The sequence below is a fragment of the Pezoporus occidentalis genome, unplaced genomic scaffold (genome assembly GCF_034315485.1).
Source record: "Pezoporus occidentalis ecotype Australia unplaced genomic scaffold, CSIRO_AGI_Poc_V1 ctg199, whole genome shotgun sequence".
NCBI classification, from domain to species: domain Eukaryota; kingdom Metazoa; phylum Chordata; class Aves; order Psittaciformes; family Psittacidae; genus Pezoporus; species Pezoporus occidentalis.
The window spans coordinates 264076-291671 of record NW_026913844.1 but is presented as its reverse complement, the minus strand read 5'-3'; the positions used below and the strand labels follow the sequence as shown (position 1 = coordinate 291671).

General features: G+C 47.5%; 1 protein-coding gene across 8 annotated transcripts in view; it reads right to left on the bottom strand.

The window, feature by feature from the left end:
- Nucleotides 1-27596, bottom strand: part of ARHGAP32 (Rho GTPase activating protein 32) — a 176211-nt gene that overhangs the window by 71242 nt on the left and 77373 nt on the right. For 5 of the 8 annotated variants that reach the window (XM_062617594.1, XM_062617593.1, XM_062617597.1 and 2 more), the window contains 3 exons: nucleotides 20735-20826; nucleotides 19704-19745; nucleotides 19248-19332 (listed from right to left, as the gene is read on the bottom strand). In XM_062617594.1, coding sequence (XP_062473578.1) covers nucleotides 19248-19332; nucleotides 19704-19745; nucleotides 20735-20826 — 219 coding nt within the window. Of the gene's footprint in view, nucleotides 1-6077; nucleotides 6425-19247; nucleotides 19333-19703; nucleotides 19746-20734; nucleotides 20827-27596 lie in introns of those variants that run through there. The other 3 variants (XM_062617596.1, XM_062617599.1, XM_062617600.1) reach the window with 2 other exon arrangements.

Sequence of the window (27596 nt, the reverse complement as noted above, 5' to 3'; positions counted from 1 at the left end):
ATTTCACTTGCACACACGTATCTGAGCAGTGCAAATGCATGTTCTCCTGTGAAACACGTATTCCATGGCAAATCAAAGTAATCAGGTACATAAAATGAATACAACTCCTCTTTACAGATGAAGAGAAACCTACAAGGATGAATCCTACAAGGAATCCTACGAGGATGACAGAGAAGGACTTTTCATCAGGACTGTAGTGATAGAACAAGGGGTGATGGGTTCAAACTGAAACAGGGGAGATCTAGGTTGGATATAAGGAAGAAGTTCTTCCCTGTGAGGGTGCTGAGGCGCTGGCACAGGGTGCCCAGAGAAGCTGTGGCTGCCCCATCCCTGGCAGCGTTCAAGGCCAGGTTGGATGGAGCTTGGAGCATGTTAGGGGGTTGGAAGTGGATGATCTTAAGGTCCTTTCCAACCCAAACCATTCTATGATTCTATGAAACTGTAATGCTTCCTAATATTAATATCATTAGAAGTTTGCTATAAAGCCAGCTAACACAGACCCACTCCTTTCACTTGAAGCCACAACCCACCCCGCTGTGACATCCCACAACTGGCAGCATCTGGCACAGCGTTCCAAGTGGGATGAAGAGCTCCTGGAGGGATGTGATGGGGCAGACGGCGATGACCCAGCCTCCTTGGCAAGCAGGAGCTTCAAGAGGTGTCATCTCAAACACAGCGCACATCGGTGGAGATCTCCGGGAGAGGAGAGATGGCAAGAATGGTGAGGAAGGCTCCTGCCAGGAGCTTGAAGTCAGTGGAAAGGCTGATGCTTTTCCTGGCAAAGGATGTGTCATTGTTCCAAGGAAACCTGCTAATCCTTCCATGTTTTTCCGAGCTGGAATTTCAGGTTAAAAGCAGCCAGACACATGCGACCGAAAGCTCAAGCAGAGCAAAAGTTCATTACGTTTCCAAACCACTATTACATCTGATGATTCTCCTGACAGAGTTAGGCCCAAACTTTGCCTTTCTTCTCTTTCTGAACCCCCTCCTGCCTCCTCCATGGGAACTGATGATGTTTGTGCAATTGAACAAATCAGACGAGGCAAAAAAACCCCACAGGGCAAATGCCACCTTCATGCATCGCTTTGGAATGGATGGATGGGGTGAAAAAGTACTTGTGGTGGCCAAGAGCAAGAAACATGAGGCTCATTTTCCTGTGAAATATTGCTAAGCTTTATTCTCAAAAAAGCCCAAATATCCTTGGGATAAACCCTGAAGAAATTAAGAGTTAACACTGATCACACTCAGAGATGCAGTTATTCTATGAAACAGCTTTTCTCCCCTCTCCAGCTCCAGTCCCTGATAGCCGGTACTTCCGCTACCTCCTGAATCACGCTGGTGACTCATAAACCACTTCATCTTCATTTAGCTGAGCCCATGACACACATTGGCCTGCACTGAGGCACCTTCCTGACCTGGGTTTGGATGTATATGAGGATTTGATTTTATTGTGCTTGAAATCCTAGGCTGGCAAATCATTTCAAGCAGGGAAACGTATTCTAACTCATGGCTCTGACACCAGACATGTATTTATCTGGCCTCTTTTTCCTTGCTCCAGATTTTTCTAGCTAAATGTACTAATTATCCTCCCACTGGGTTCCCCATCTTTTGCTTTATCCTTTTCATACTGAACTGTGGCTTCAGAGCAGGAAAAGAACATTTCTGACAGAGCAGCTTCTTTACCCAAGCATAAACATGCTGAATGATCCAAGTATCGCAAAATGCAGGTGATACATCTGCATAGAAGCATCATAAGGGGGCTGAGAAAAGGCTGGAGAGGAGCTTTGGACAAGGGAGGTAGGGCCAGGCCAAGGGGAATGGCTTTAACCTGCCAGAGGGGAGACTGAGATGAGCTCTTAGGCAGAAGCTCTTCCCTGTGAGGGTGCTGAGGCGCTGGCACAGGGTGCCCAGAGAAGCTGTGGCTGCCCCATCCCTGGCAGTGTTCAAGGCCAGGTTGGACACAGGGGCTTGGACCCGGATGAGCTTTAAGGTCCCTTCCAACCCAAACCAGGCTATAACATCACTAGAACACGCACGGAGGATACTAGTGCCAGAGGTGAAATCAACTCCTGGCTTAGAGCCTCCTCCTCGGAGACACAAGTCCCAGCACACCGCAGGTGTACTGGGAAGCCTGGCTTTCCTGCAAGTACAAGCACTAAGTAAATAGCAAAGCTTGTGGGATGTGTATTTTGCCTGTAGTTACTTTCAGAACTATTTTAAGCTTGCAAATCACATGGGACAAGTTCTTCCGATGGAAGCATGATTATTCAGCAGGCAGCATCCCTTCGACTGAGCTTCACCTTCAAGACTAATAAATCCTGCCATAAATACGCACAGCTAGAGAAAAGGGCAGATACTGATCCTGCAGCAGGCTCCTCGAGGTGCTTCAACCACGCACAGTTCCCTATGTGCCTCATAGGCACAAGATCAGGTCTCCTTTGGGTTCTTTTATGCTGGTTTCAGTATGGGCTTACAAGGAGGCCACGGACATGCGCTGTGCATCTCGGTATCTACTGGGGGGATTCAAGGCCAAGCAGAGTGATACCCCCAAGAGCCAGTGGAGAGAAAAATGCACAACTGGAACGACCCTACTTTCAATCCCTGATTCCAGGGTGAGCTGGCAACACAGGCAGCTGATGTATATGCTGCTGGAGTCAGTTCTAATGCTTAAGCCAAGTACATTTGATGCCTGTTGAGACATAAGATCTCAGAGAGCTGTGTCACGGATACTTCTTCCCCAGATTTTCCTGTATTATGCTGCAAATGTTTTCTCATGTGGTCTCACCCTTTGATTTCCTCTCAATGTGCAAGAAGGTGAAGGTCAACCTTCCTAAGCAATGAAACAGTCATCAACACATCTCAGACGCAGCCATCAGGGACGCTGTGAGGCAAAACCGACTTCTTAGGGGCTGACAACAGAATGCTTTCACAAAGTTCAAGTATGTGATGCTATTAAAACCAAGCCCCTCCACGTGGCTGCATGCAGAGCACTGCTTGAGGCACTTCTTCATGGCTGACAACACCCTGGAACGCTCCATAAGCTGGAATTGTCACCTGGATGGAGTTTAGTGGCTTTGACTTTTGTCCTTAAAGCTCTGAGTGAACTGACTGCTAAGAAACTTGCTCACTCCATGTATTCCAGTCCACAGAAATAGCGGCCAAGAGATAAATTAGACCCAAAACATTGTCAGTGAGAGGATTTTGAGGCTGAAAACTGCTTTTCACCTTAGCTGGGTGAAACTTTTATTTCCCATCTTCCTGTGTGTCCTCTCTCGCTTATAATGAAATTTGGGAAGACGTGGGAGAAATGCTACCAGCTTTGTTTCACAGATTTCACTCCTGCATGGTTTTAGCTTCCATGATGACCTCTTTCTTCTCCTTTTCTCATGGGGGAAACTACTTCCAGTCTCTGGGGTTTCGGAAGACAGCAATGGAACATGACACTAAGCAGAGGCAAACGCTTAGCGTGGACACAGGTGGCTGTGCTGCTGCCAGACATACAATGGGGTAATCAGTTACACATGGTGACAACGTGGAAAGTCCCTGCATCCAGTAACTGTGACCACAACTGGGGAATCACTGCCAGAGCAGTGTGAATGGGTGCAGGGAATCATATTCCTTCCTCAAACTCACCCTTGAGAGCTTATGAGGCCCTAGCCAACCCCACGTTAACCAGAGTCCAGGGCTCCAGGGCTACTCTGCCACTAGACATGTGGCTTCAGGGATTAAGAACTAGAAGATAAATGAAGAGGATCCGTTACTGACTCCATCTATAACTCCTATTACCACCAAGAGCCATACAATAGAATCATATCAAAGAATCACAGACTAGAATGGGTTGGAAGGGACCTTAAAGCTCTTCTGGTGCCATGGGGAGGGACACCTTCCAATTCCTCCAAGCCCCTGTGTCCAACCTGGCCTTGAACACTGCCAGGGATGGGGCAGCCACAGCTTCTCTGGGGACACTGTGCCCCTCAGCACCCGCACAGGGAAGGATATAAATATGTTATCTATTTATCTATCCATTATAGCACATGCATGGGATAAAACAACAAGGAAAAAGCCCGTTCTGCTAGCACACCTACAGTGGGAATCAAACCCACAGCTCTTGCGAAGTTTAAGCCCAGCCTGAGAGACATGAATGCATCTGCTTTCAGTAAATACAGAGCCTCTATTATGGCATGTTGTTGATTAAAGGATTGCACTGAAGCAGTGACCAGCACATCGCCTGCAGCCCCACGTGTCTCCCCGTGTCACATGTCTTATTAAGCTGCAGAGTTCTTGTGAGGAGTCTGTCCCCTTGAGCTCCAGAGCATAACAAGTTGATGCTGATGAATTCCTACCTTTGAAGACATGAAAGGTAACAAAGGAAGAAACAAGCAGAAAGCCTGGTTGCTCACTGAAGTGTGCTGGATGGAATGAGCACGAGAAAAAAGCCACAAGTCCAACAGATTGATTCCAAATAACAGAAGAGCTGCCGAAGTTGGTGTGCGAGAAGCAAACTGTGCAGTGCTCTGAAAGCAGCTGGTCCAGGGTACTCCACTCTGCTCAGCCGAACGCATCAGTACAGGACAAAAAAAGGGCTCAGTTTCTTTAGCTTATGGCAAATCTTAAGCTCACATTTTTTGCACCACCAGCAGCATCACCCAAGAACTCAAATGTAACTCAATGAAGCCAACAGAGGGGAAGGAAAGGATGCAAAGAGATGCCCCTTGCTCACAAATGCACACCTGGGGGCAGGGGATAAAAGGCACTGTGGGCCATATGAAAAGCAATGAGCAGAGACAGGCAGGAAATGGGAAGTGGTTGAAAGTCCAACTCTCCTGCACAAAAGAGGCGGAGAGCTGAGCCAGCACAAAGGGAGAAGTTAGGACGCATCCTAAAAGCTGGCAGTGATCTACCATTCCCAAATGAAGGAGCAATGGCAACCCTCAGAAGGCTTTTGTAGGGCTCTCACAGATGCTTTGTACCGGTTTGCACCGCTAACCGAGGGCTTGGAGTGGCACTGAGCTGCCTGTGGCAGCAAATCCACAGGTAGGCACGTGGACAAAGTCATTCCTAGAGAGCCCAGAAGCTGCTTTTGCATGGTTAATACCTCACTGGCTATGAATGGAAAAATCCTTGTCTGTCCTTGCATATTGCCCTAGGGTTCCTGACAATATGGCATTGAAGATGAGTATTATGTGCCCCTGCACCTGAATAAAGATTTATTCCAATCTCTGAGTCACATACATACATACCTGCCTCAAAAAGAAATACAGAGTGAAGGTTTACAAAGTCAAATACACACTCCCCTTATCAATATTTCACATTCCAGGGACGATTTTAAAAGGAAGATGCATGAAAGATCAAAGATAATGAAGTAAATTCTAAAATCTCCTTATTGCAAAAAGAAGCCTTTACTAATCCTACCCTTAGAACAAAGGGAGCGCTGCAGGCACTATCAGCAACAGTTTGGAACACATAGAATCATAGAGTAGTTGGGGTTGGAAAGGACCTTAAGATCATCAACTTCCAACCGCCCTGCCATGGGCAGGGACACCTCACACTAAACCATATCACCCAAAGCTTCATCCAACCTGGTCTTGAACACTGCCAGGGATGGAGCACCTAGCACCCTAAAATGGGATATAGTCCTTCCTTTACTGGCCCTCATTAGTTAGTAGAGGACACACTGACAACACACAGAAAACTGTGTACCTGAAGAGCCAAAGAAGGAAATCATTCCTGGGATGTTCCCAGCCCCACTCCCACTTAATGCCGGGTACCTCAGAAGCAGGGATCTTCCCAGAGGCCACAGCTTAACCTCGGCCAGGAGAGCCACAGTTTGCATTGTGCTGAGCTTTCAGATCTGTAACGGGAGACAGCCTGCACACCAATGCCATCAACTCCCCCTGGAAACTGCAGCGGATCGCTCTGCAAAGGAACTGCTGCCTGTAAAACCGCCATGGGAATCGCCCCTTCCTGCCACATTAGCACTCGGTACCATCCTTCCTGCTGCTTTTCTGCTAGCATCACGGTTACGGCGTGCCAGGGACAAAAAGGATCTTCTCTCAAAGGCTGCGCGCGCTACTTACCCCTGCTACAACGATCTATTCTTTCCATGGATGGATCCCTAGCCAAGGCCTAAGGGTTCCAGGTCCCTCCGTAGCTTCCCAGCAGCTAAGTGCAAAAACCTTCCAGGCATCAGCTCCGAAAGGCAGGAACTCCAGGCTGGAAGAATCAAATCAAACTCCCCACATTCGCTTCCCTCGCTCTCTTCTCTTCCCGGTGCTGCTGCTTCTTCAGTGCCTATGAATAGCATTTAAGACCTGCCTCCGCAGCCCTGGTCGCCGCTTCCACGCTGCCCATTTCATGCTCAGTTTGCACCGGGGAGCAAGCTGCCGTGTTCCTTTCTCTCCCGTCCGCTCTCGCCTTGGAAAGGTCCCACAAGACAAGCCGTGGAGTTTTAACAAGAGCCAAGAGAAACAGAGAGGGAGGGAATGCAGGCAGGGGCTGTGTTGAGGCAGAGAAGTCTGCTGCTGCAGCTCAAAGGGAAAGAAAACAAATGACAGCAAGCTGCCATCACATGCCTGAAGCCCAGCACGGCTCCAGGCAAGCCGATTCCTCCTTGCTCGTCCTTTTCCTCTGGTATCATGGAGCTAAAGCTCCACGAAACTCCCCTCCAGTCCCCGGTGCAGATCGATGCAGGATGCCCTAACGCCTAGGTACAAGGGTTCTCTGTTCACTGTGCATATTCCCTAAGGAAAACAAGCATTTCGATGGTGAAAACTCTGCTGTCAAATTGCTCCCCGTTCAGTTAAGAGCCTGAACACGTTTGCTTGTCCAGGGGTCCTGTACTATCACTACAGAACAAACGGTGCTGGGGCACGTGCAGAATCAAAGCTGGCAGATCATTATTCCCTAGCAGTGCTTTCCCATTCAGCTCCTGAGCGCGGTGACCACTAACAGGGCGATCATTCCTTACCTCCAGCCCCCAGAATTTAGGTTCAATTGAAAGCTTAACCATGCGATGAACTAAAGACCACCACGCTGTGGAATACTGCTGCTGCAGTTCCACAGCACTTTGGCTAGTCCAGAATATCAAGCTCTGGTCATTTCTATTCAGAAAGAGAGTTCCTCACCATGGAATTGGTCCTAGCTACAGCCAGCCTGGCCTCCCCAGGCAGTAATTTCACCCTGAAGGAAGGGACTGCAGTCAGCTCCCTCTTCTCCCATCTCTCTTCCTGAATTCAAAGGTTAAAATGGAAAGTTGCACCCTTCTCCTATTTGTTTCTCTAACAAATGGAGTGGAAGATGGGGCGAGGTGAGCGCTTTCAAGTCCATCACATAGGGCCATACACTTCTATCACACTGATAGAACTGATTTACTCATCAACTGATTTCTCCCCGCTTCAAAGCTTCTTTCTGTTCTTCCAGAAAACAGGAAAACACCCCAGAGAATTTGTAAGGCTCAACCCAAGCCGTTTCCAAAATGCAAACTAACACTGTTGTGAAGAAATTCAAGTTCCTTTCCTATCCAATACACTGCTTCTCCCAAACCTCGGAAAATTGCTTTCCATTAAAGCATCTTAGGCAGTGCCACCGGTTGCTGTATTTTCAGGGATGAGAAGTTGGGAAAGTTTGTACACCAAAGCAAATGAGTCTACAGGGGGCTGTAATGGCACAGAGAAAACAATAGGGAATGAAGGAAGTCAGTGCCTTCAAATGACACAGCCTACGCCTCCGGAGCAGCCTTATTTTGTGCAAAAGAGGGTAGTAATCAGTGAGTAGTAGCTGCCACGTCCTGCTCTCTGTTAACCTCTCCTGTACCTGGTCTTGCCCATTAGAAAGCAACTCCTGATGCAGAATTGGTGCTGCTATTGATGCGCAGGCTGGCCTGTTGTTGGCACAAAGAGATGCTAGAAAGCGACAATGAAGGAAATCACTTCTGAGGATGGAAGAATACTTCCTAGGGCAAACAGAACTCGGTTTGCCCTCAGTGCCATGGGCTAGTGGTGGTCTCAGCAGTGCTGGGGAATGGCTGGAATCAATGATCTTAAAGGTCTTTTGCAATGCAGTTGCTTCTGTGATTTCCAAATAACAAAGCAAATAACTGAAGAAGTTCTTATTCCCTGAATTGACAAATCACATTTGAACCAGCTACAATTGTAACTCCTCTCTAAATTGATCTTATTGAATTAAATCATTGCTCACATCCTTACATCAGCAGCAGCAGCATTTCACATAGTGTGTTCTGAACGGCGAGTACTGCTGCTGAAACAAAACAGGCTCAACTACAGCTTAGGTTTAGAGACATCTCTGGAGGAGCTCTGATGTCAATACACCCTACAACCTACTTGGGATGCTGAAGATCTGCACCCAGGAGTATGCAGAGCCCTACGCCACGTAGCCACAACTCCCCTTGTCCCCTCTTAACCCTTTGAACACGTTACTGAGGGTGCTGACCACTTCTGCTCCCACCACAGATGGAGCTGGGGATCTAGGCAGTCTGCGGGGTTATAAACAGGGTTTCAAAAAGGACTTCAGGGCACCCGAAGAAGTGATGCTTCTAAGAAAACGACTTCTTGTTACTGCACCAACCTGCCTCAACTCTTCCCTAGAGGAATCATCTTCCTCATTCCACCAGCCCTGATCCCCAAACAGCATCAAAACCCACACGTTTCCCAGGAACCCAAATCCAATCGCTCTGTTGAACAACAGAACTAGCCACAAGTGTGTTCTTCCAGAGACAAAACTCTTACTACCATCTGCAGCACAACCACCATGAGATACTGGTGCTCTCCCTCACTGGCTGCCAACCAAAGCTTGCTTCCAGGATAAATTCCCATAGAATTCCGATGCCTACCATTACAGAGCCAGCAGCCTGCCTCCAAAGGAAACCCCCTTCAGTCACTAGTAAATTGACCCTGGTGAATATAACAGCAGCCATTTGGACACAGGCATTTTGAGATACAAAGTACACAGAAGAACACACATAACACTGTGTGCTCCTTGTTACTCCACAGGCTACGCTCCAAAAGGGAGAAGTAAGCATCTTCCACATTACTGTTCACAGCAAAGCTAATTCAATGTAATGATGGGTTGCAATAGCCACGTTGGGTGTTTCTGAAACGCTGTAACTGCAGGGGGGTCGGATGGGATGCTGGCATGTTGGCTCCATGCTCCTGACCTTCCAGCTCTCTCCCAAGTCATACATTTTACATTTCAAACTGTCTGAATGGCTCCAGTTGAATCTGTTGTTATTGTTTGGGTCTGTGCTGATTAACACATGTAAATGGAGGCATCTGGTGTTACCTCTCACCTCTCACACCCCGTTAGAGTCTGACTGCACAATTAACTGAAACCCAAATGAGAACATTCAGAAACGAATCCCCCCTGGCAGCCTTTGCCAGGCTGGGGTCTAGTCACCACCTGCAGAGACACAGCCCTGCTCCTGGCAGCAGTGAGACACTGGGTACCACACAACGACACCAACCATCACTTTTCAGAACTAGAGAGGGAAGGATTGTTCTGTCCCATTGGCAGGGAAAACTATACCCTTCCCTGAGGGGAACTGAGACCAGAGTGCAGACAGTGTGAGAGACGAAGTACTGCTGCTCCTGCCCCAAATCTGTTAGACAACAGGTCTGAAGAACAGCAAAGTCAACTCAAATGGCCTCTGACTTGATAAGGCGATTCCTAGCTGTGTTTCATACAGTAGCACAACAGTAACAACAGACCAGATGTAAACACCTACCAGCCACTGGACATGATGCAAACCCCAGAAGAGAAAAGCTGGAAGTTCACAGAATCCCAGACTGGTTTGGGATGGAAGGGAGCTTAAAGCTCATCCAGTTCCAACCCCTGCCACGGGCAGGGATACCTTCCACTAGAGCAGCTTGCTCCAAGCCTGATCCAACCTGGCCTTGAACACTTACAACGTTATGAGAACCATCTCCACTGAAGATGCAGCTGTTTGATGCACAGGGAGTCCGATGCACAAGGAAGATCAGTGCTGGATGAATACCCAGAGGTTTGGAAGCCCATTGCACACTAGATGGCATCGCACTACAAATTATCGCAGGGCTTAGGCACCCATTGGGCTTGCTGGGGAAACCACCACCAGAAACCCCTTCCTGGCCCTCCTGAAAGGCCAGGTGCTCAGCACCACTGCCTGAATACTTACAGTGTCACCACAATGGAGACGGCTCTGTAAGAGGAACCAGCCCCTCGGTGGCTTCAGGCACAAAGAGGCAGTTCAATTAAACTGTTGTTTATTTATCCGTGTGCTTATTTCACAGCAAAGTGGCTTTGCCACCAAACAACGCCTCCCTTCTTCCACTGTCTGCCACGGGACACAACAGGATTCTTAGTCGGGCTGTTGCCAATAACGCCACCCAAGTGCAACATCCCTCCTCCTCAGCCTGCAGAAGGGACCTTTTCATTGCTGCCACTGCTGCTCACCCAGAAAAGCCACTCGAACGAGACTGCTTCGAGTTTTCAGCCATCATTTTTAACCAGGTTTGTTCTACAGCCTGAACCTATAATGTATTTATAATTTCATCACGTAGGGTATTGTTTAAGCTTATTGAAAAATGCATTCAACCATACCAAAAAAAAAAAGGGGCCAAGCAAGTGAATATGAAGTATTTTATAGCTTTGTAAGATAAGAGGGATGTGGAGCTGTTGGAGCGAGGCCAGAGGAGGCCACGGAGATGCTGCGAGGGCTGGAGCAGCTCTGCTCTGGAGCCAGGCTGAGAGAGCTGGGCTGGGGCAGCCTGGACAAGAGAAGGCTCCTGAAGGGGAGACCTGAGAGCAGCTCCAGAGCTTAAAGGAAACCTGGAGAGGGGCTTGGGACAAGGGATGTAGGGACAGACCAAGGGGAATGGCTTTAACCTGCCCGAGGGGAGACCGAGATGAGCTCTTAGGCAGAAGCTCTTCCCTGTGAGGGTGCTGAGGCGCTGGCACAGGGTGCCCAGAGAAGCTGTGGCTGCCCCATCCCTGGCAGTGTTCAAGGCCAGGTTGGACACAGGGGCTTGGAGCAAGCTGCTCTAGTGGAAGGGGTCCCTGCCCATGGCAAGGATGAGCTTTAAGGTCCCTTCCAGCCCAAACCACGCGGGATTCCATGATTCTCTACAGATACTTTTAACCTTCCCGCATACAGCATCTCATGGAACTGCTGACTTTCAAGGAAAGCACATTAAAATCACCACGTTAGTTACAACTGCCTTTTCTTCCCTGAGCTCCAAAATCCATTCATTTCTGTGGGAGGTCAGGGACAGTTTTAGTCACAGTCTACTTTTCCATTTGCTTGAAACAAGCACATTATTCCTGTGAGAGAACTGAAAATTGACAGTCCTGTCATTCCACGCTATTATTCCCTTACTCACTCACTGTTTCTTTCTTCTCCCCCACTAAATCAATATTATCTTTTTTGTCCACACTGCGAAGAATCAAAATCATTGGCAAAAAATGTCTTATATAGATCTGAAATAGCAGCAGGAGCTGCAAGAGGGGAGAAAGAACACCAAACCCCTCCCAGACACCATGCTTTTGATGGGGGAAGAGTACTGTGGTGATGAGAAGCTTAATGTGCTTGAGGTAGTCATTGATCCTGTCTCACTGCCACGTTTTCAAAGCACCTTTCCTTACCCAAGAGTGCAGGTAGGTTTTTGCTGTGACTTCTCACCTTCATCTCACCTGAAGAGAGGTGTTCGTGTTACTCTGAATGCACAGGCCAAAGCAAGCACTGTGCTCAGTAACATTTCCTAGTCTGCAGTTATAGAGAACCAGGAACCAACATCCCCAGGGCAGAAAGGAAGCAAACAAACCTTACCAATGCCCACAAGGGAAAAGCAAATGTACCCTGAAGCGCCCTGAAGTCAGTAGCTTGGTTGTGCTGCAGCTGGAGGTGCAGGACATGAATAACTCTGGAATCCCATTAGGAAGTGCACCTCCTGGCTTTATCTTATGGGTGATGCACAACCTCCTGTCCACAGATCCATCTGCCCAGTAATTCCATAGGCTCTGGAGAGTACTCCAGTGGATCCTGATGTGCTGAATGCAGATTGGTCATTGTTGCCTTCCTGGAGCACTGCAAGACCCAGCCTTCACCCCACGCTCCACGTTTTACCCGTCACCAAGTACAGAGGGATCCATACTCTTCAACCTACTGCAGGCATGCAGCACCCTTGCAGGCTCAGGTGGAGAGAATCAGCTCAACAGGATGACAGCGTCTCCCTTTGCGAATGCTAAAGTAGACTCCATACATAAGAATACATAACACTAACCCAGCGTGCACAAGCACATACTTGCACTGCGAGGCTGCTCTGCAGAGTCCTCAGAAGCCTTACACAACAGGAGATAAGGGGCCACCATCAGAACTGCTGAAAAAGCCTTCGGAAAGGCACTGGAAGGAAAAGCAACCACGCGTTGCACACCGCAAATATGCAAAGCACATCTTCCCAAGCAAGGGCTCGCAGGACTAAGCTCAAGAGAGAAACAAGGGGCCAGGGAAATCAGCATTCCTGAGAGCTCCTTCCCTAGGAAAAGCATGATTTGTTATCTGGCTAAACACCAGCTCCTCGGGCTGACAAGAGGAGCAGCGAATGAAGGAAAATAATCTCCCCTTCGCTGGCAGGAGGAAGTGATAAAAGCCGAGGGGAAGCGCAGTCCATTTCCTGCCATGACCCCAGAAGTGGGAAAGATCAACAACCACTCATCTTCCCAAAGCAGGCTCTGGGAAACCCTAAGTGCTGCATTCCACTCTGACACCCCCTGCTTTTCCATCAGGGTTAGGCTAGGACTAAACTGTCTGCTGCAAGCGTCTGAATATCACACAGGCACACGCAGAGCTACAGGACTCCCAGTGCTCTCCAGTCAAGCCTATGGCCTTCAACTGCTTGCTCATTACCTTGCCCTGGGGGAAGGCAGAAGCATCACTTTGTGCATGCACAAGCACATTTGTTTTGCAGCGTTCCTGCAGCCCCTTTAGGCACTGGAGCTGCTCTAAGGTCTCCCCTTCAGGAGCCTTCTCTTCTCCAGGCTGATCCAGCCCAGCTCCCTCAGCCTGGCTCCAGAGCAGAGCTGCTCCAGCCCTCGCAGCATCTCCATGGCCTCCTCTGGCCTCACTCCAACAGCTCCCAAAGCCAAGCCAGTCAGGAAGCCACATTTTGCAGGATCACATCTATAGGTTCTATCCTATCCATGCTTCCTCACCAGGAAATGAATGAAGACGCTCGTAACTGCAAGCCAAAAGTACACACACACACACCATGGGAAAGCCAAGACCACGAACGAACACCTTAAAACCCTGCAGCCTAACCTGCTCCCTCTCAGCTGCCAACTCTGCCATCAAACCTCACGTTTCTGGCACAGAAGCCCAAAGGAAATAAACTGCCCTATTTGCAAGCGGGTACGGTAAATCCAGAATGGGAATGCTGCCCGTGGCCGTTTGCTTTAACAGCTCATACATCCACTGGCACCACAAACCTCCCCTGCGGACTCAAAACACAGCCCTGCCTCGGGAAACCTCAGGATCACAGCAACATGAAGTCTGCTGGTCATTAAACCCCCCCCGGCTTGGCACGCTGGCAGGTCTCTGAGCACAATCTTATGCTGCATTTTAACACCATTCGTGTTAACAACGTGCTTTACCAGACACAAAAACAGGGGGTTTCATCCCTTTTCAAAGTACAAAACACCGGTGAGGTAGGGATTATTATTTATTAATACACTTTAATTACACATGTCAGACTTCTCCCTGCTTTTTCCAGGCCGTTAATCCTCAGGGAAGACACATTTCCCAACAGAAGTCACTAATGAAAACAACTTTAGCACATTTCTGTCACACGTTGCTAGAGATGATGGACGATGGTGGCAAACAGCAGGTCAATGCCAAAGTTAAAGCTGGGTTTATTGCACTCACTTTCATTCTTGCCATCAAACAGCCATCAAGACCCACAAACCAGTTTGCTGTGTGTTCAGAAGACTGAAAGCAGAAGTACTTGTTCAACGGAGTAGCAAGCAGCATCTCATTTGCTTCTAACGATGATTTGGGGGTTATAGCCTGCCCTTCCATTTATACACCCAGATGATGAACACACCTGGAATCACAGAGCTAGTCTAGAGCCTTTCCTCCCTGTGACAGGCAATTCAATAACCCTCCAGCTGAGTAATGCCAGCAAATTACCTCTTACTTTATGAGATAAACATGGACCAGTTATTGATTCCACTGTCAGTCATAGAATCCCAGCCTGGTTTGGGTTGGAAGGGACCTTTAAGCTCATCCAGCTCCAACCCCCTGCCATGGACTGGGACACCTTCCACTAGAGCAGCTTGCTCCAAACCCCTGTGTCCAACCTGGCCTTCAACACAGCCCCGGTAAAGCTGGATCACTTGAAGGCTGCCACTGTTCTCTACAGCAAGCAACAAGAGTAAACAAGTAGTATACGTGTGAGAGGCAACCGTAAAGCTCCATGAGCGATCCTCCATCCACCTGAAGTCACCCTTCCACTGGAACACCCGTGCTGGATTTCTCCCCCACTTCCCAGGAAGAAAAGCAAGCAAGCTGGAACGGCACAGGTCTGATCTCGTTCCAGAGAAAGGGCAAAGCTGGATGCAAGAGCAGGAAACAGAAGAATCCACAAACTGAGGTGAACTTAACTCAAATATTTTCCTAACTCTTTTGGCATCAGGAAGCTTGGCCTAGAGACTAAATCTTGGCAGGAGACTGTGCCAGTTTTCAGGGAGTTGTGGCTGGAATTATTGATTTAATAGAAGCAGTTTCCACCTACACTGTGAACACAGTTGGGTTGATATACCCATGTCCTCAAAGCAGCCCTTGCAACATCTCCCATTGCCCCTGTAGAAGGCAATAGTAAAGAAACCATAGAGAAAAGACAGGCAACAGAAGGGAGGTATCCATCTAAAGAAGGGGAACACAACGTAGCAGAATGCACCAAAGCTTGGTCTAGTGGAAGGTGGAACTGGATGAGCTTTAAGGTCCCTTCCAATTGAAGCCACTCTGTGTTTCTGTGATGTTTTCCTCTGAGAACACTTTGCAAAGGAGTCTACTGAAGACATGGAGCTGCTCATGACTGCCGAGACACTGAGAGCCACCGTGCCCACAGAAGAGCAGCGGAATGAAGAAACCCTCCTCCACTGAAGGCAGTGAGCAGCCTTGCTTTGAAACGACTGCTGGAAGGGGTTCGAGCTGAGCTGCCCGACTTCACACACACAGACCAGCAGCACCCCTCTGCTCCTGCTCTTTCCGGTTGATCTGTGAAGAGAAACTGCTCTTAGCTGTGGCAGAAGCATCTTAAACTACCCCAGCTCGCTGCTGAGGAGGGCATCTGGTCAGGTTTTACCAGCTGTGCTTCCTTTGCAGTCCACCTCAGGGAAATGACTGTATAACTAACAGAGACACCTTCCCAAGCACACGCTTCCCCTCTGCCCCCCCTTCCCTGGAATGGTATTCAACAAAAAGGCAAACCAAAAGAAGACGACCCTGAAAAATCCCTTCTCAACAGGCTTTGCTGGCAGGAGGCACGAGAAGAACTGAGCTGCTCTTCACCCCGAAGATGCAAGAGGAAAACGCGGTGACAGGCAGGAACCACAGCCCCCACTGCAAGGCAGGAGCATCATCTTGGCTGGAAAGCTGCAGCTTGCCAAAGGCATTCAGAAGCAAACAATACTGCTGAGCTGGGAACAGGAATTCCTGGCAGCATTCCTGGCAGCTGATGCCTCCGCAGGCGGAAGTGATTCTGGATCAAATACTTCCTTTACGGCTGATAACACGCTCCTACCACTTGCAAGGCCAACATTTAACAGATAAGGAGAGGCAAAGGATCGTCCATGCCCCGTAATCCAACCCTGTTCTGATGGGGTTATTTTTAGAAGGCAGCTACACAGAGAGAAGACAAGAGACCTGTTGTCTGAAGGGGCTGAACCCATGACCGATGGACACAGGGCTGGAATGCCTGACAGCACTTTGCCTTTAGCAATATGCTTTTCAGGCAGCAAGGAATATTACCTGGGAAGCAGGGAGCTGATCAGCCCCCCATATTCTATTACTCAACCCCACTCAATTAAGGATGAAATCTTAATTCTTTCAAGGGTAGAACAAAGTATTGCTGGCAGGAAGTACAGATGTTACAGAATACCCAATCTCTGTTTTCTCCTGCTCACATGAATGGCACACAGCACTAAGGAGAACACAGTCACATTTGCACCACGCTGGAGGGACAATCACTCCACTCTAACTTAGCAACACGGGGAGGTGTTGAAATAGCTCCCTTCCTACATATTAACAAGGCCTAAAGTTCGCTGATGAAAGGCACTGAAACTACATGACACAGATGCTGCGCTGAGATCCCCAAATCCCATGTGAATGAGTTCACCTCAACAGCTCTACAGCACACAACCTGGCACGGGCCATCAGGTTGGCTGAGGGTTCATCTCCAACTCAAATCCTGCCAGGAAGATGCTATGCTGTACCTCAGCTTCATGCTGGAACGACTCAACCCCTAAGAAGGCAACTCTGAGACCCAAAAATCGTGCTTAATTTAATAAGCTGCCTTAGAAGCTGATTATGAACTTATTTTATATTAGGATGTCTTAGGCACTTCTGAAGTTAAACGCATCGGGAGCCTTTCTGCCTTAATGTAAGAGCTGGTAGAGATGTTGAGGACTTCAAAACTCAGTGCTTTGATGTTCTAGAGAGGGAAAGGCATCACTGAGAGGTTTTAGCTAAGCCCTGTGTGAAGGCAGCAGATCTTAGAGGGAAGGAAAGCAACAGAACTGACCTAACTGATGCCAAGTGATCCCAATCCAACCATGGCCTCACACAGAACTGACCAGGCTGGGAAAGACCTTTAAGATCATCAAGGCATGATGTTTGGGAGACCCAGATCACAGCAGAGCTCAACCACAGTTCTGCTCCTGCTAATGGGATTCTTACACATTAATCCAATGTTAGATATGTTAAGAGGAATCTATTATGCAGACAGTGGCTTTTCATTGTAAGATTAAAAATCAATAATGTAGCCTTAAAAACTCAATGCAGTAAGAAATTGAAGGTATTTCAGCAAAACAGCAGTGGATTTCAGGCCCTGATGCAATCTGTAAAGCCTCTCCTATAACTACAGCTTAGGCACCAACTACCTGTGCATGGTAAGCCAGCAATTTCCTGCCTATGCAACATGTGTCTCACTGGCCAGAAGCAGACAAGGTTAAAGCCCGTAGAAAGCAGGAGAGCAGCACATTTCTGTGACGAAAAAGCATCCCTAAAAGCACCCAGTTTTGTTAGCACGGTGCTAGGGTAAGAAGAGAACAAACCCTATTTCACACATCTCAGAAAGTTAATTCAGAATGAGGTGAGGAGCCAGGATATTAATACCGATTGCGCCATGAGCCCATCTTCGAAGTGACATCAACAGTTACAAAACAAGCTGAAATCCAGCCAGGCTCTTAACAGGCAGCATTACACAATACCTGCTAATGCTGCACTGCAACTCTGCACATCTTGAACACTGAAGAGAGTTTGAAAGGAGTTTCCACCCACTACCCCTCAGATGCAACTTGGCAGCTCACTATTAGGTGCCAAGCTGTCACTTAAAAGTCACTTCAGCCTACTGCTATTCTCTGGTTCCCTTCTTAGCACCGAGGAGCCACCAATGAATGCCTTCTGATTCACACATATGAGCCCTAGCTGAACCTATTTTGAAACCTGTAGACTAATACTGCTGTTGTATTAATAGCTTGCATTTATTTTACCCTTAAACACTGCTCTGCTACTAAGGAAATACTGTAATGTCCTACACCTCTTGTATTTCAGGAGCAAAGCTCTGTTCTTAGGATATGTTTATGCATATCAAATGGTCATTACAGAAACCTTGCTTAGAAAAAGAAAGGGACAAGAGGCACAGAGCCAGTACTCAGAGCCTCATTCACCCTATCTAAGCACATGCTTTGCTTTAGGTACCTAAATAGTGAAGTGTATATGATTTCTCAGAGGTAGGAGTGGTGGAAAAGAGCATAGATTCCCCCCCCCCCCAGCACACACAACCACACTTTGCCTTTAAGATGCTTCAAATCCTGGTGCCATGCAAGGGTTGTGATCTCTCTGTAGCTTGCTTGTATCTCTGAATGATGGAAAGCAAAACTGATGGACACAGATACCTGCTTGACACCTACTCCAACAGCAAACTTCTTTCCAAGATGACTGAAAAAAGTAATGGTGCCAAATCAGTTAACTACCAGGAGACCAAACCCATAGCCAACCTATTCCTATACACTGCAAATAAAGAAACACAGTTTTGCTCCAGAAAACTGAGGACTGCTCCTGTTTGTGTCAGTAGCTTCCAGAGGCCTCCTGAGAACTGAGCTCTTATGCTGGTGCCACCTTCATTTAGCCTCAGTTGCTTTGCCTTTGTGTGCACATGTGTCTGCCAACCTATGCTCAACAGAATGGACCTACTTAGAGCCACTAAATGTGAACAGTAGTAGACACAACCCCTGACTAGGACCCAAACTCCTTCTCAGTTGGAATTTCATAGAGGCAGAAAGATGTAGAACTGTTGAGTAAAGAAACATGAAAGGCCCTAAACAATTCACTCTCTAGTCTAGGAAATGTTTTACAAATGAGAAGGTTGTAACCTCTTTTTGGCTCCAAGGCTGGCAGATACTGGAGGCATCCCTGCTTCTCTAAGTGCAGAGCAAGATGTGCCCTGTTCAGGAGAAACCAGCTGTGATTCTTGGTACTCAGCCCTCCCCATTACTGCCCAGCAAAATATGCTTCTGATGGATGGATCCCACTTCCAGAAGTGCAACTCAGACTGATAACAATTGCTTGGATTCTGCTGCATAATGCAGAGCCAAGACAACATGAAGAGAAGGGATAAAATGGAATGATTTCTATTCACATAAATACATTCACACAATTGGTTAAAGACAGGCACACATAAAATCATGCATGCAGTTATCGAGATGACTCCATCATGAGTGTTTGATGCAGTCTTCAGTGACCTCAGTCAAATCCAGTGGAAACAACACCACTCCAGCCTCAAAGGGGTGGCAACACGTGCAGATGCTGGCTCAGTACATGGAAGCAAGCCCACAGCAAGAGACCCTATTGCCTTCACTTCTCATCACTAAACAACAAGCTAAACCAACCTTAGTGGAGGTCCCTCCTCTGCCTTCCCCAGCAGGTTAGTTGTCAGCCAAACCCAGGGATGTTTTGTATATAAAAGAAGCCAGAAACTCACCTGGATGTTGCCGAAATCCACGTTTTCATAATGGAAATGTGCACATTCAGCCATCTTCGGGAAGTGACCCTTTGTAAAGGATAACCTGAAGCACATCAAAAGCACCTCATCAGATAGATGCAAATCAGCGAACCAAGCATCAAGTACCATTCCAAAATGCAGTTACTAATAGCAAATAACACTTCCCACTTCCTCATCCAAAAGCCAAGGGAACAGAGGGATTTGTTGATGTGATGCACCAAAAGAGTGGAGAAAGGAATCGAGTGAGAAAGGAAAACTAAAGTGCAAAGTGGCTTTTACCACGGCATCCTTAAAGCACTGTGTGGCAGCTCATCCACACCAAAGCCCACATCTTGAAGGACAGGCACAGGGACAAGCTGCTCTATCTTTACAAAAGCTTTTGTGCAGTGCAAATACACAGCCTTACACGAGACACATAGGAAAGTAGAGCTTTACCTGTGAAAGGCATCACAGCCCATCAGTCCCGGGTTGATGTATCTGAGGGTGCAGAACAAACGCTATTTATCCTTTGCCTCTTTCAAATTCCAAAGTGAGCCATAATTATTTCCAAGTGTCTCCATTTACAATGAGGGCTGACGGGGAGATCCTCTGGCTCTGCAACATGCTCTCGCTTCTGCTGAAGCTATTACAGACTCCTATAGATATTGCTGGTGGTGAGCCAATGAGATTGTCATTATCTAGCTCTCTCTTCCCACGGGAATAGAAGTGGGAAGTGAGATGCAGCAGCTGGCTGCTCAGCGCTAGAACAAAGAGCCATTTCCCTTACAGCACCAGAGAGGTGAGCTGAAGGCACAGAGCAATCGATGCTGGGGAGTTGTGGTCCTCCAGTCAGCATTCATAGCAAAGACATATTGATTGCTGCCGATCCCCTTTGCAGGTTAGAGGTTTGAAACCTTAGCTGCAAGCAGAATCAATTGCTTTATATTCTCTGGGGGAGAATGAGAGAGAAGGACAGTGCGAGACCATGGAAAAATAGATCTGGGAGATCAGAGGAGAAAAAACACCCCTGAAACTGTGCAAACCCCATTCAGATGAAGATGTACAGGGCAGAACGCAAAGAAAGGGAAAGAGAAAAAATGTATCTAGGCCACCCGTTTGTCCTGGTTTAGCTTCCCAGAGCATGGGAAGAGAGGGAAGATTCTCTCATTGACACATTGCCTGGGACCCTCTTTAGGTTCTTTTAATGTGTATTTTTAAGTTATTATTATTAATCCGTTCTAAGAAGAAAATGTGTAAGTCCAAAACTCTAAGAAGCTTTGTTTCTATGGCCACAAACAGAGCAGAGAGCCACCAAAGCCTCTCACATCCCCACTTTTAGACTCCATCAGCTCTAATTTACTTGGTTTCACACGGATCTTGGTGGCTCTGAGGAAGATACCACCCCAAATCGTTCCCGAATGCCCTCGCTGGGATATCACAAAGAGAAGCCAAGCAAGGACAGGAAAATCAAAGGACACTGCTCTTACTTTTTCACATTCTTCACTTTCATGCTGGCTGTGCTGCCGCAGGTCCGGAGGGCCAGCTCCCCTGGGATGTCGGGAATATCCGCGCCTCTTGCCTGCAGAACAGGAGGAAGAAAGAAGAAGGAGCTTCAGATCTGATTGCATGCTATGGCCTGCTGCCTGCTAAGCCCGTGTTTTTACATACATCTACAAACACAGCTAAAACGTATCTGCTACAAGCTGTACTTCTGCCCTTTGAAAGAGGAAAAGGGAACCTCAAGATTGGAATGGAGGAGGACATCATCTCTTCCTGCACCCTGCTGCAGAACTTTCCCAGTCCTTAGCACTAACTGCAAGGGCCAGGATTTCATTCACTGCCACTGCTGGTGTCTAAAGAGGTTTTCGGAGGTAGGAGTCAGACATCCATCCCTAAACTCCATCCTGAGACTCCTCATGAAGTACCTGCTTTTCCGAACACTTGGATTCAGGCAGAGGCACTGGAAGAAGCTGGAGAGCTCACACACTGGAGAATCAAGTTAATGACAGAGCTGCTTAGATGTGGGAGGTGAACATTTAAAGGAGGTGTTTGAAGCTATTGGTGTAAGTGCATATTAAAGTTCCTTAATCACTGAAATTGGTTGACTTTCAGGAGGACAGAACTGCAAACTCCCTCTTCTCAATTGTTCTGTCATGCTTCCCCATCCTCTCCCTCCTCCAGCTGCATTCACCATCCCAGGGGCTCTGAAACACTCGTGTTCCTGCTGTGCTGTACCAGGCCCTGAGCTCTAGAGGAATCAAGGGGTTTAGGTGAGGCTTTTATGAAGAGAGCAGTGATCAAATGGGAGGAGAAAAACACAGTCCCTGCTGTTGGCCGGGGGCACTCATTAGTGATGTGGGTGACACTGGTTGAAGGAGCTTTTTTCTGCTTTACACAATTCATTATGGGAGACAGGCACCTCAGTATTTCTTCTCCTACAGGCCTGCAATGAAAAAGTATTACATCAAATCCCTTAGGAGCAGAGATGACCTCCCTGATCCACATCACTACCGATGCTTCTAACCTGGTCTGCCAAAGATCTCTGAGCAGAGATGCTCAGTCCAAAAGCTGCTGCATGTAGCAGAATACATGTAAGATACGGGACCAACTTGGTCCTCACCCCAAAACTTCAGAGTCAGACAACTATAGTTCCAAGCAGCAGCCCACATATGGGATGAACAATGGGGGAATCTTTCTTATCCCTACCCTGAAGCTTTCCTCCTAGCTTGACACAGGTGCTTCAGCACATCAGAAAAAGCTGCAGCAAATGGCTCAAAATCATTCCCTGTGTCTATAGTCATTAATTGAATACTGTCTAGATTCATTAATTGAATATTGTCCAGATTCATTAATTCATTAACAGTAACAGGAAGGGATTCCTGTCTCTCAGCTCCCGGTGTGCACAGCTCCAACCGTGCTCTCCACCTGAGGATGCTTTTACAGCCATCAGAGATAAACCTTGGGTCCAGTTCACATACTCCAGCCAACAGATGAGGACAGAAGAAACCGTGTTGTGGCAGTATCTATTCCTCCCTCGACACAGGGAATATGGGTTGATCCTGCCTGCATTCATTCAACCATCGCTGCGGCTTACACAGGCTGCGAGAAGAGCATCTTCTCTGCACCCAGAGGAATTCCCGTTCTCTCCAGCGCTACAGCTCCCCCTTTTCAACACTCCTAGATACATCTGAAGCCAGGACACTCACTCTCCCAGGTGTGCCATTCACAGCCCTTCAAGCTTCACTGTCCCACCACTGTACAGACCATGCACTGCAGGCGATACACCCTTAAAGAAGTATTTATACCCCTACAGAAACCTCGCTGGGCTGACTGACTAAGCACACGATTACTCCACTATGGAACAGGACACTTGAGAGTCTCCTTGTGAAATGTAATGTTAAGGGGATCACCAATGTAATAAACCTGACAGGTCTTTTTACCTAAAGCAGATAACTAACGACAGTAATAACCGTGCCATCCCTGCAAGCTGCTCTCAGGCAAAGCTGGATGTGCTTGCCTTAGTTTTCTAAGGAACAGAATTTCTGTAGGACGAAGAAGAGTTTTTTCTCCTCCCTCAGCAGTAGAAGCTGGTGGGGTATAAAAATGGATAAACAACTCTGACAGAAAAATGTGGGCTTCAAGCCAGTTTGCAGCAGTGGGTAGAGACTCTCCTGGATCTGACTCAAAGCAGCGTAGGCAAAACTCACACCTCCAGCAGAGCGAAATGCCAGCATCTCTCTTTGAAGAACTTGTATTATCCTCTTCCTCCCAGTTCAGTTAGGTCCAAACCCTGCTGGAAGGAGCAATCTGTCTCCCATTACCACCAAGTATCCATTTCAATGCACTACAATGAGATGCAACACGGTAATTCGCTTGGGTTGCTTTTCCAAGTAGATCTGAGCTCTCTGACTCTGCTGCAGCATGACAATCTCTCCCAAGTCTCACAGCTGAGGGAAATGGGACACAATGGTGATCTTGTGCAAGGTAAACTCATTAGTAGGAGGTATTAACCCCAGAAAAAACAGGGTGGATAGCCAGGTAAGCGAAAAAGAAACTCATTGCCATCTAGAAACCATGTTACTCCAAAGGAAACTGCAACTACTTTCTATCTAAGCCAAAGATACGAAGCTAGATAGAAGCACTTTATTCCCTGCTAGTCTGTACCTGTTCCGATCCAAAACCTGGCATGCAAACTGTCCCCTCCTCTCAAAACACAAACCTCTCCAAATGAGATTTGTCATCTTTTGTGCTCTGTGTCACAGTGGTTTCATGGTTTAAATCACTTTGAAACAGCTGGGTTATTCACATCTGAAAAGCAGCTCGCCAGCCTCAGCAATTGCTCCTCACTTCCCTGCTTTCCATGCAGTGCTGGCCTGTGGAAAGCCAGGAATTGCAGAGCATATCTGTTCAGGGAAATGAGTTAGCCCAGTTTTCACAGCTTAATGTCACTGCTGAGCCAAGCTGCTCTGTCCTGAGACTTGGTCAACACATTAGGACTTGACCCAGAATCCAACTGACTTCCATAGTATCCCAGATTGGTTTGGGTTGGAAGAGACCTTAAAGCTCACCCAGTTCCAACCCCTGCCATGGGCAGCGATACCTTCCACTAGAGCAGGCTGCTCCAAGCCCCTGTGTCCAACCTGGCTTTGGCCCTTATGCACCTTCCTACCACCAGTCTCTCACTGAAACCAGCTTGGAGGGACCAGACTGCTCTGGATGCTTTCAGCACACAGCCTTGTTTCTAGAAATGGCTGAGCTGGTTGGTTTCCACGACAGTCTTTCCTTTACATCCTCTTCATTTCCCCTCCATTTTCCTGGAGGAGAGATACAAACCAAAAAAAGAGGGGAAAAAACCCCACCATCAGAAACCCTAAAGCTCTGTTAGAGCTTTACTTCTTCACTGGAGAAACGCTGGTTCAGTAGGACATGACTTTGTGGCAATAGCCTACTTAACCTGAGCAAGAGGGTGGACTGAACTACACAGTTGCCTATCTGAAGTGGGTGTTTATGCACAAGGACATCGACAGCTACTCCAGACCTTGGGTACCAACCAGCTACACAAAGCTGGCTCAGCATCAACCTCTCTGCAGAGCTTGGCAACATCAAGAAGGAACCGTGCCCTCATCACAGGTCAGAGATGATGGCTTCATCAGCATCATCCTGCTGTGACCCTTACTGCTCAAGAGTTAGCCTGAAGCACAGTAAAAGGAGAAAGATGGTTCAGCTCAGCTTCATCCTCCACAGCCACTCACACACAGTGGAACAGGATGTCCCTGCAAGTGTTCACACACTGTGGAGATGAGGCCCTCAGTGCCATGGGTTAGTGGTGGCCTTGGCAGCGATGGGGAATGGTTGGACCCGATGATCTTAAAGGGCTTTTCCACCCCGGTTGATTCCCTGATTCTCTGAAAAGGATGAGAACATATCAGGCACATGAGGCTGCAACTGGGTCACTTGAGGGAACAGCAGAAAAGTTTGGTCATTGAAGAAGATGCAACTGTCACCCAAAACCATCTGAGATACAGAGGCAAGATGACAGAACTGCAAATGTTTGCCACGTTCTCCATATTAGCGCTTCCCATTGATTTAGTGGTGCAAATGAATCTTCCGAAGCGTTTTCATTTCACATTTCAGCTACATTTTTCAGAGCTCCTTCAGATATTTGGACACATTTAAGATGAAGAAGCAATTGCATCTGGTTTATGGAACCACAGAATGGTTTGGGTTGGGAGGGGCCTTCAAAGCTCATCTAGTGCAGCCTCCCTGCAATGAGCAGGGACGTCTTCAACTACATCAGGTTGCTCAGAAGCACATCCAGCCTGGTCTTGAATGTCTCCAGGTCCATCACTCTCAGCAGAAACAGAGCTATCTGCTCATGGTACCACAGAAGCTGTACTGAAGAAGTCAAAAAGAATAAATAACCACCCCCTTTTCCAAGGGCATTTCCTAATGGAGCATCTTAGGAATGAAGATCTGTGCCGTTCACGGCATGGGCAGCAGAGTGCAGCACTGGCACACTGAATAACCACCCAGAGCAGTACCAAAGCTGCACACCAAGGACAAGCTCCACTTCCCATGGGTACCCATCCATGTTTGCAAGAGCTGCAGCAAGGCATCACTTCGAGGGTCCAACATACTGTGATTACAGCAAGTAAAGAGCTTCGAGATCTATCAGAAGGCACAGTGAGAAACAGTGGGACCTTTTACATTTTATAAAGGTATTCTTTAGTCAGTTTGAAGCCATCACTTAGCTCTTCATGCAGTGCAAATGGCTTGATCCCTGTTGCAAAGTTAAGAAACGCATCCTTTCTGATATGTAAGAAAGCAGTGGGACCATGGGCAGGGATAGCTCCAGGCCACAATGGCTGGAGTCATTCATGAGAGGCAGCACTGAGTTCTTCATTTAGCTCTCAGGGAAGCAGTTACCCAGCCAGAGATGCCTTTAAAAGCTCACGGTAAATGAGAAATGGGATAGAAGAAAGCCAATGAAAAACTGGCAAGTGCTTCCAGTAGGGAAACTCTGAATCCTGGCAGTGCACATCCTTAATCCTGGGCCTAAGAAATCTGCATTCAATAAAGAACACTTTCATGTGCATCATTTTCTGAGTGTAGGACTTTGAATGCCATTTTCCACATTCCCTGTCAATGCTGGGTTGTTGTAGGCAGTTCTCACTGCATGGCACGGTTAACAGGGAGCTCTACTCTTTCCAAAGACCACACAGGATGTACTTTCTCTATTCCCAGCTTTTCCCCTCCAAAAAGGAGGGAGGGGGGGGGAATAAGAAGAAAAACATTTCTAAGTATTGCCATGAGCTGGCAAACGAAGAGAAACCTCTGATTCCTGAGCCTCAGCATTGTAAAGGAGTTAGACCAGGGCATCCATTTACCATAGTTTAAAGGATCAGACTGGAATGTCCAAAGAACAAATGCTTAACTATTCACCTCCAGCTCACATGTGAAACAACAGCTTTGGTTAAATGGAATCCCACAGTGGATGGCGCTTGGAGCGACCTGGTCTAGTGGAAGGTGTCCTGCCCATGGCTTCAGTAGAGCCTACAGAATAAAGGTGAGGCAATAGCCCCAGCAAATAGCACATCCAATGAGCACAACACTTGGATTTAAAAGAAGTAAACCAGGCTAAAGATTTATCAGTGCTTTCAGGGGGTAATTCATCACCTTATAATTAAGAAGGCTGAATTAGGGCCAAAAACTTCACGCCTACAACCTTAAGCAAGGCAATATATGACATGTCTGGCTTGTCTCTTGCAGTTAACTTGGGGAACAGAAGGGGATAGATGAGGAAACGACTGACAACCCTTCAAGAACGGTTCCATCCTTCCTTGCATTATGGTAACTAAGAATCAATGATTTCAAACCAAACCAAAACCCCCCAACAAAAGCAAGTACTTGATTTAGAAGAGACTCCTTTCCTTCCCCGGATGCTCCATCTTACTGTCAAGCAGCTGGGAGTAGGGAAAAGTGATTGACTGATAAATAAATGATGAGTCTTATCTCCCAAAGAAGTATACAGCACATAAATACGGCTTTTCTCCTATTAATACAGCAAAACATTACTCAAAAGAGATCATCTTTGGAATAAGGTAGGAGGAAAAGAGGTGGAGGGTCATGACGACGTGCTCCTGTCTTCAGAGCTCATCTCATGGTGCCTCTCTGAGCTTCCAGCAGGGACTCATCACAACAGCATCACCATACTGGCACCAACAGGCAGATAATGGTAATAGATACCGGGATATGGAACTTCCTGACACTGAACCTCAAATTCTCCCATCTACACCCCAAGAAATGCGGGCTGCTCACTCACTGCTCATACCTAGACTATGCACACCACTGAGCCCAGTGGTTTACTCACAGTGTGACAAAGTGAAGCGCTCAGGCTCCCTAATGCCTTAGTAAACCCAGCCCTAAGTGCTTCATGTTCATTAATACGTGATGACATCTACCTACACATATGGAATTTGGCTGGGAGCATTCCAAACACGAGCCATTACACTCCAGTACCATCTTCATCTTTGTAACTGCTGTTATCCCCTATGACCATAAAAGAATTCCTAGTGGAGGTGTGTAAATCCATGCCCCAAACACTTCACTGAGCAAGACCTGAATTTAGTGATGTGCATCGGATTCCCTTTGAGATGGATAAATATGCAGAAGGGGGCGTAAAGTCATGATCATGGTGAACAACAACGTTACTGATCCAGCCTTCCCAAATTCCAACTCATTCCTTCTTGGCTAAATGCTGTGACCACACAGATTTAAACCAGAAACAGAGAAAACGTATTGCTTTTCTCCTGGATCAACGCTGCACGGTGTAAAGTGAGTAAATGCCAC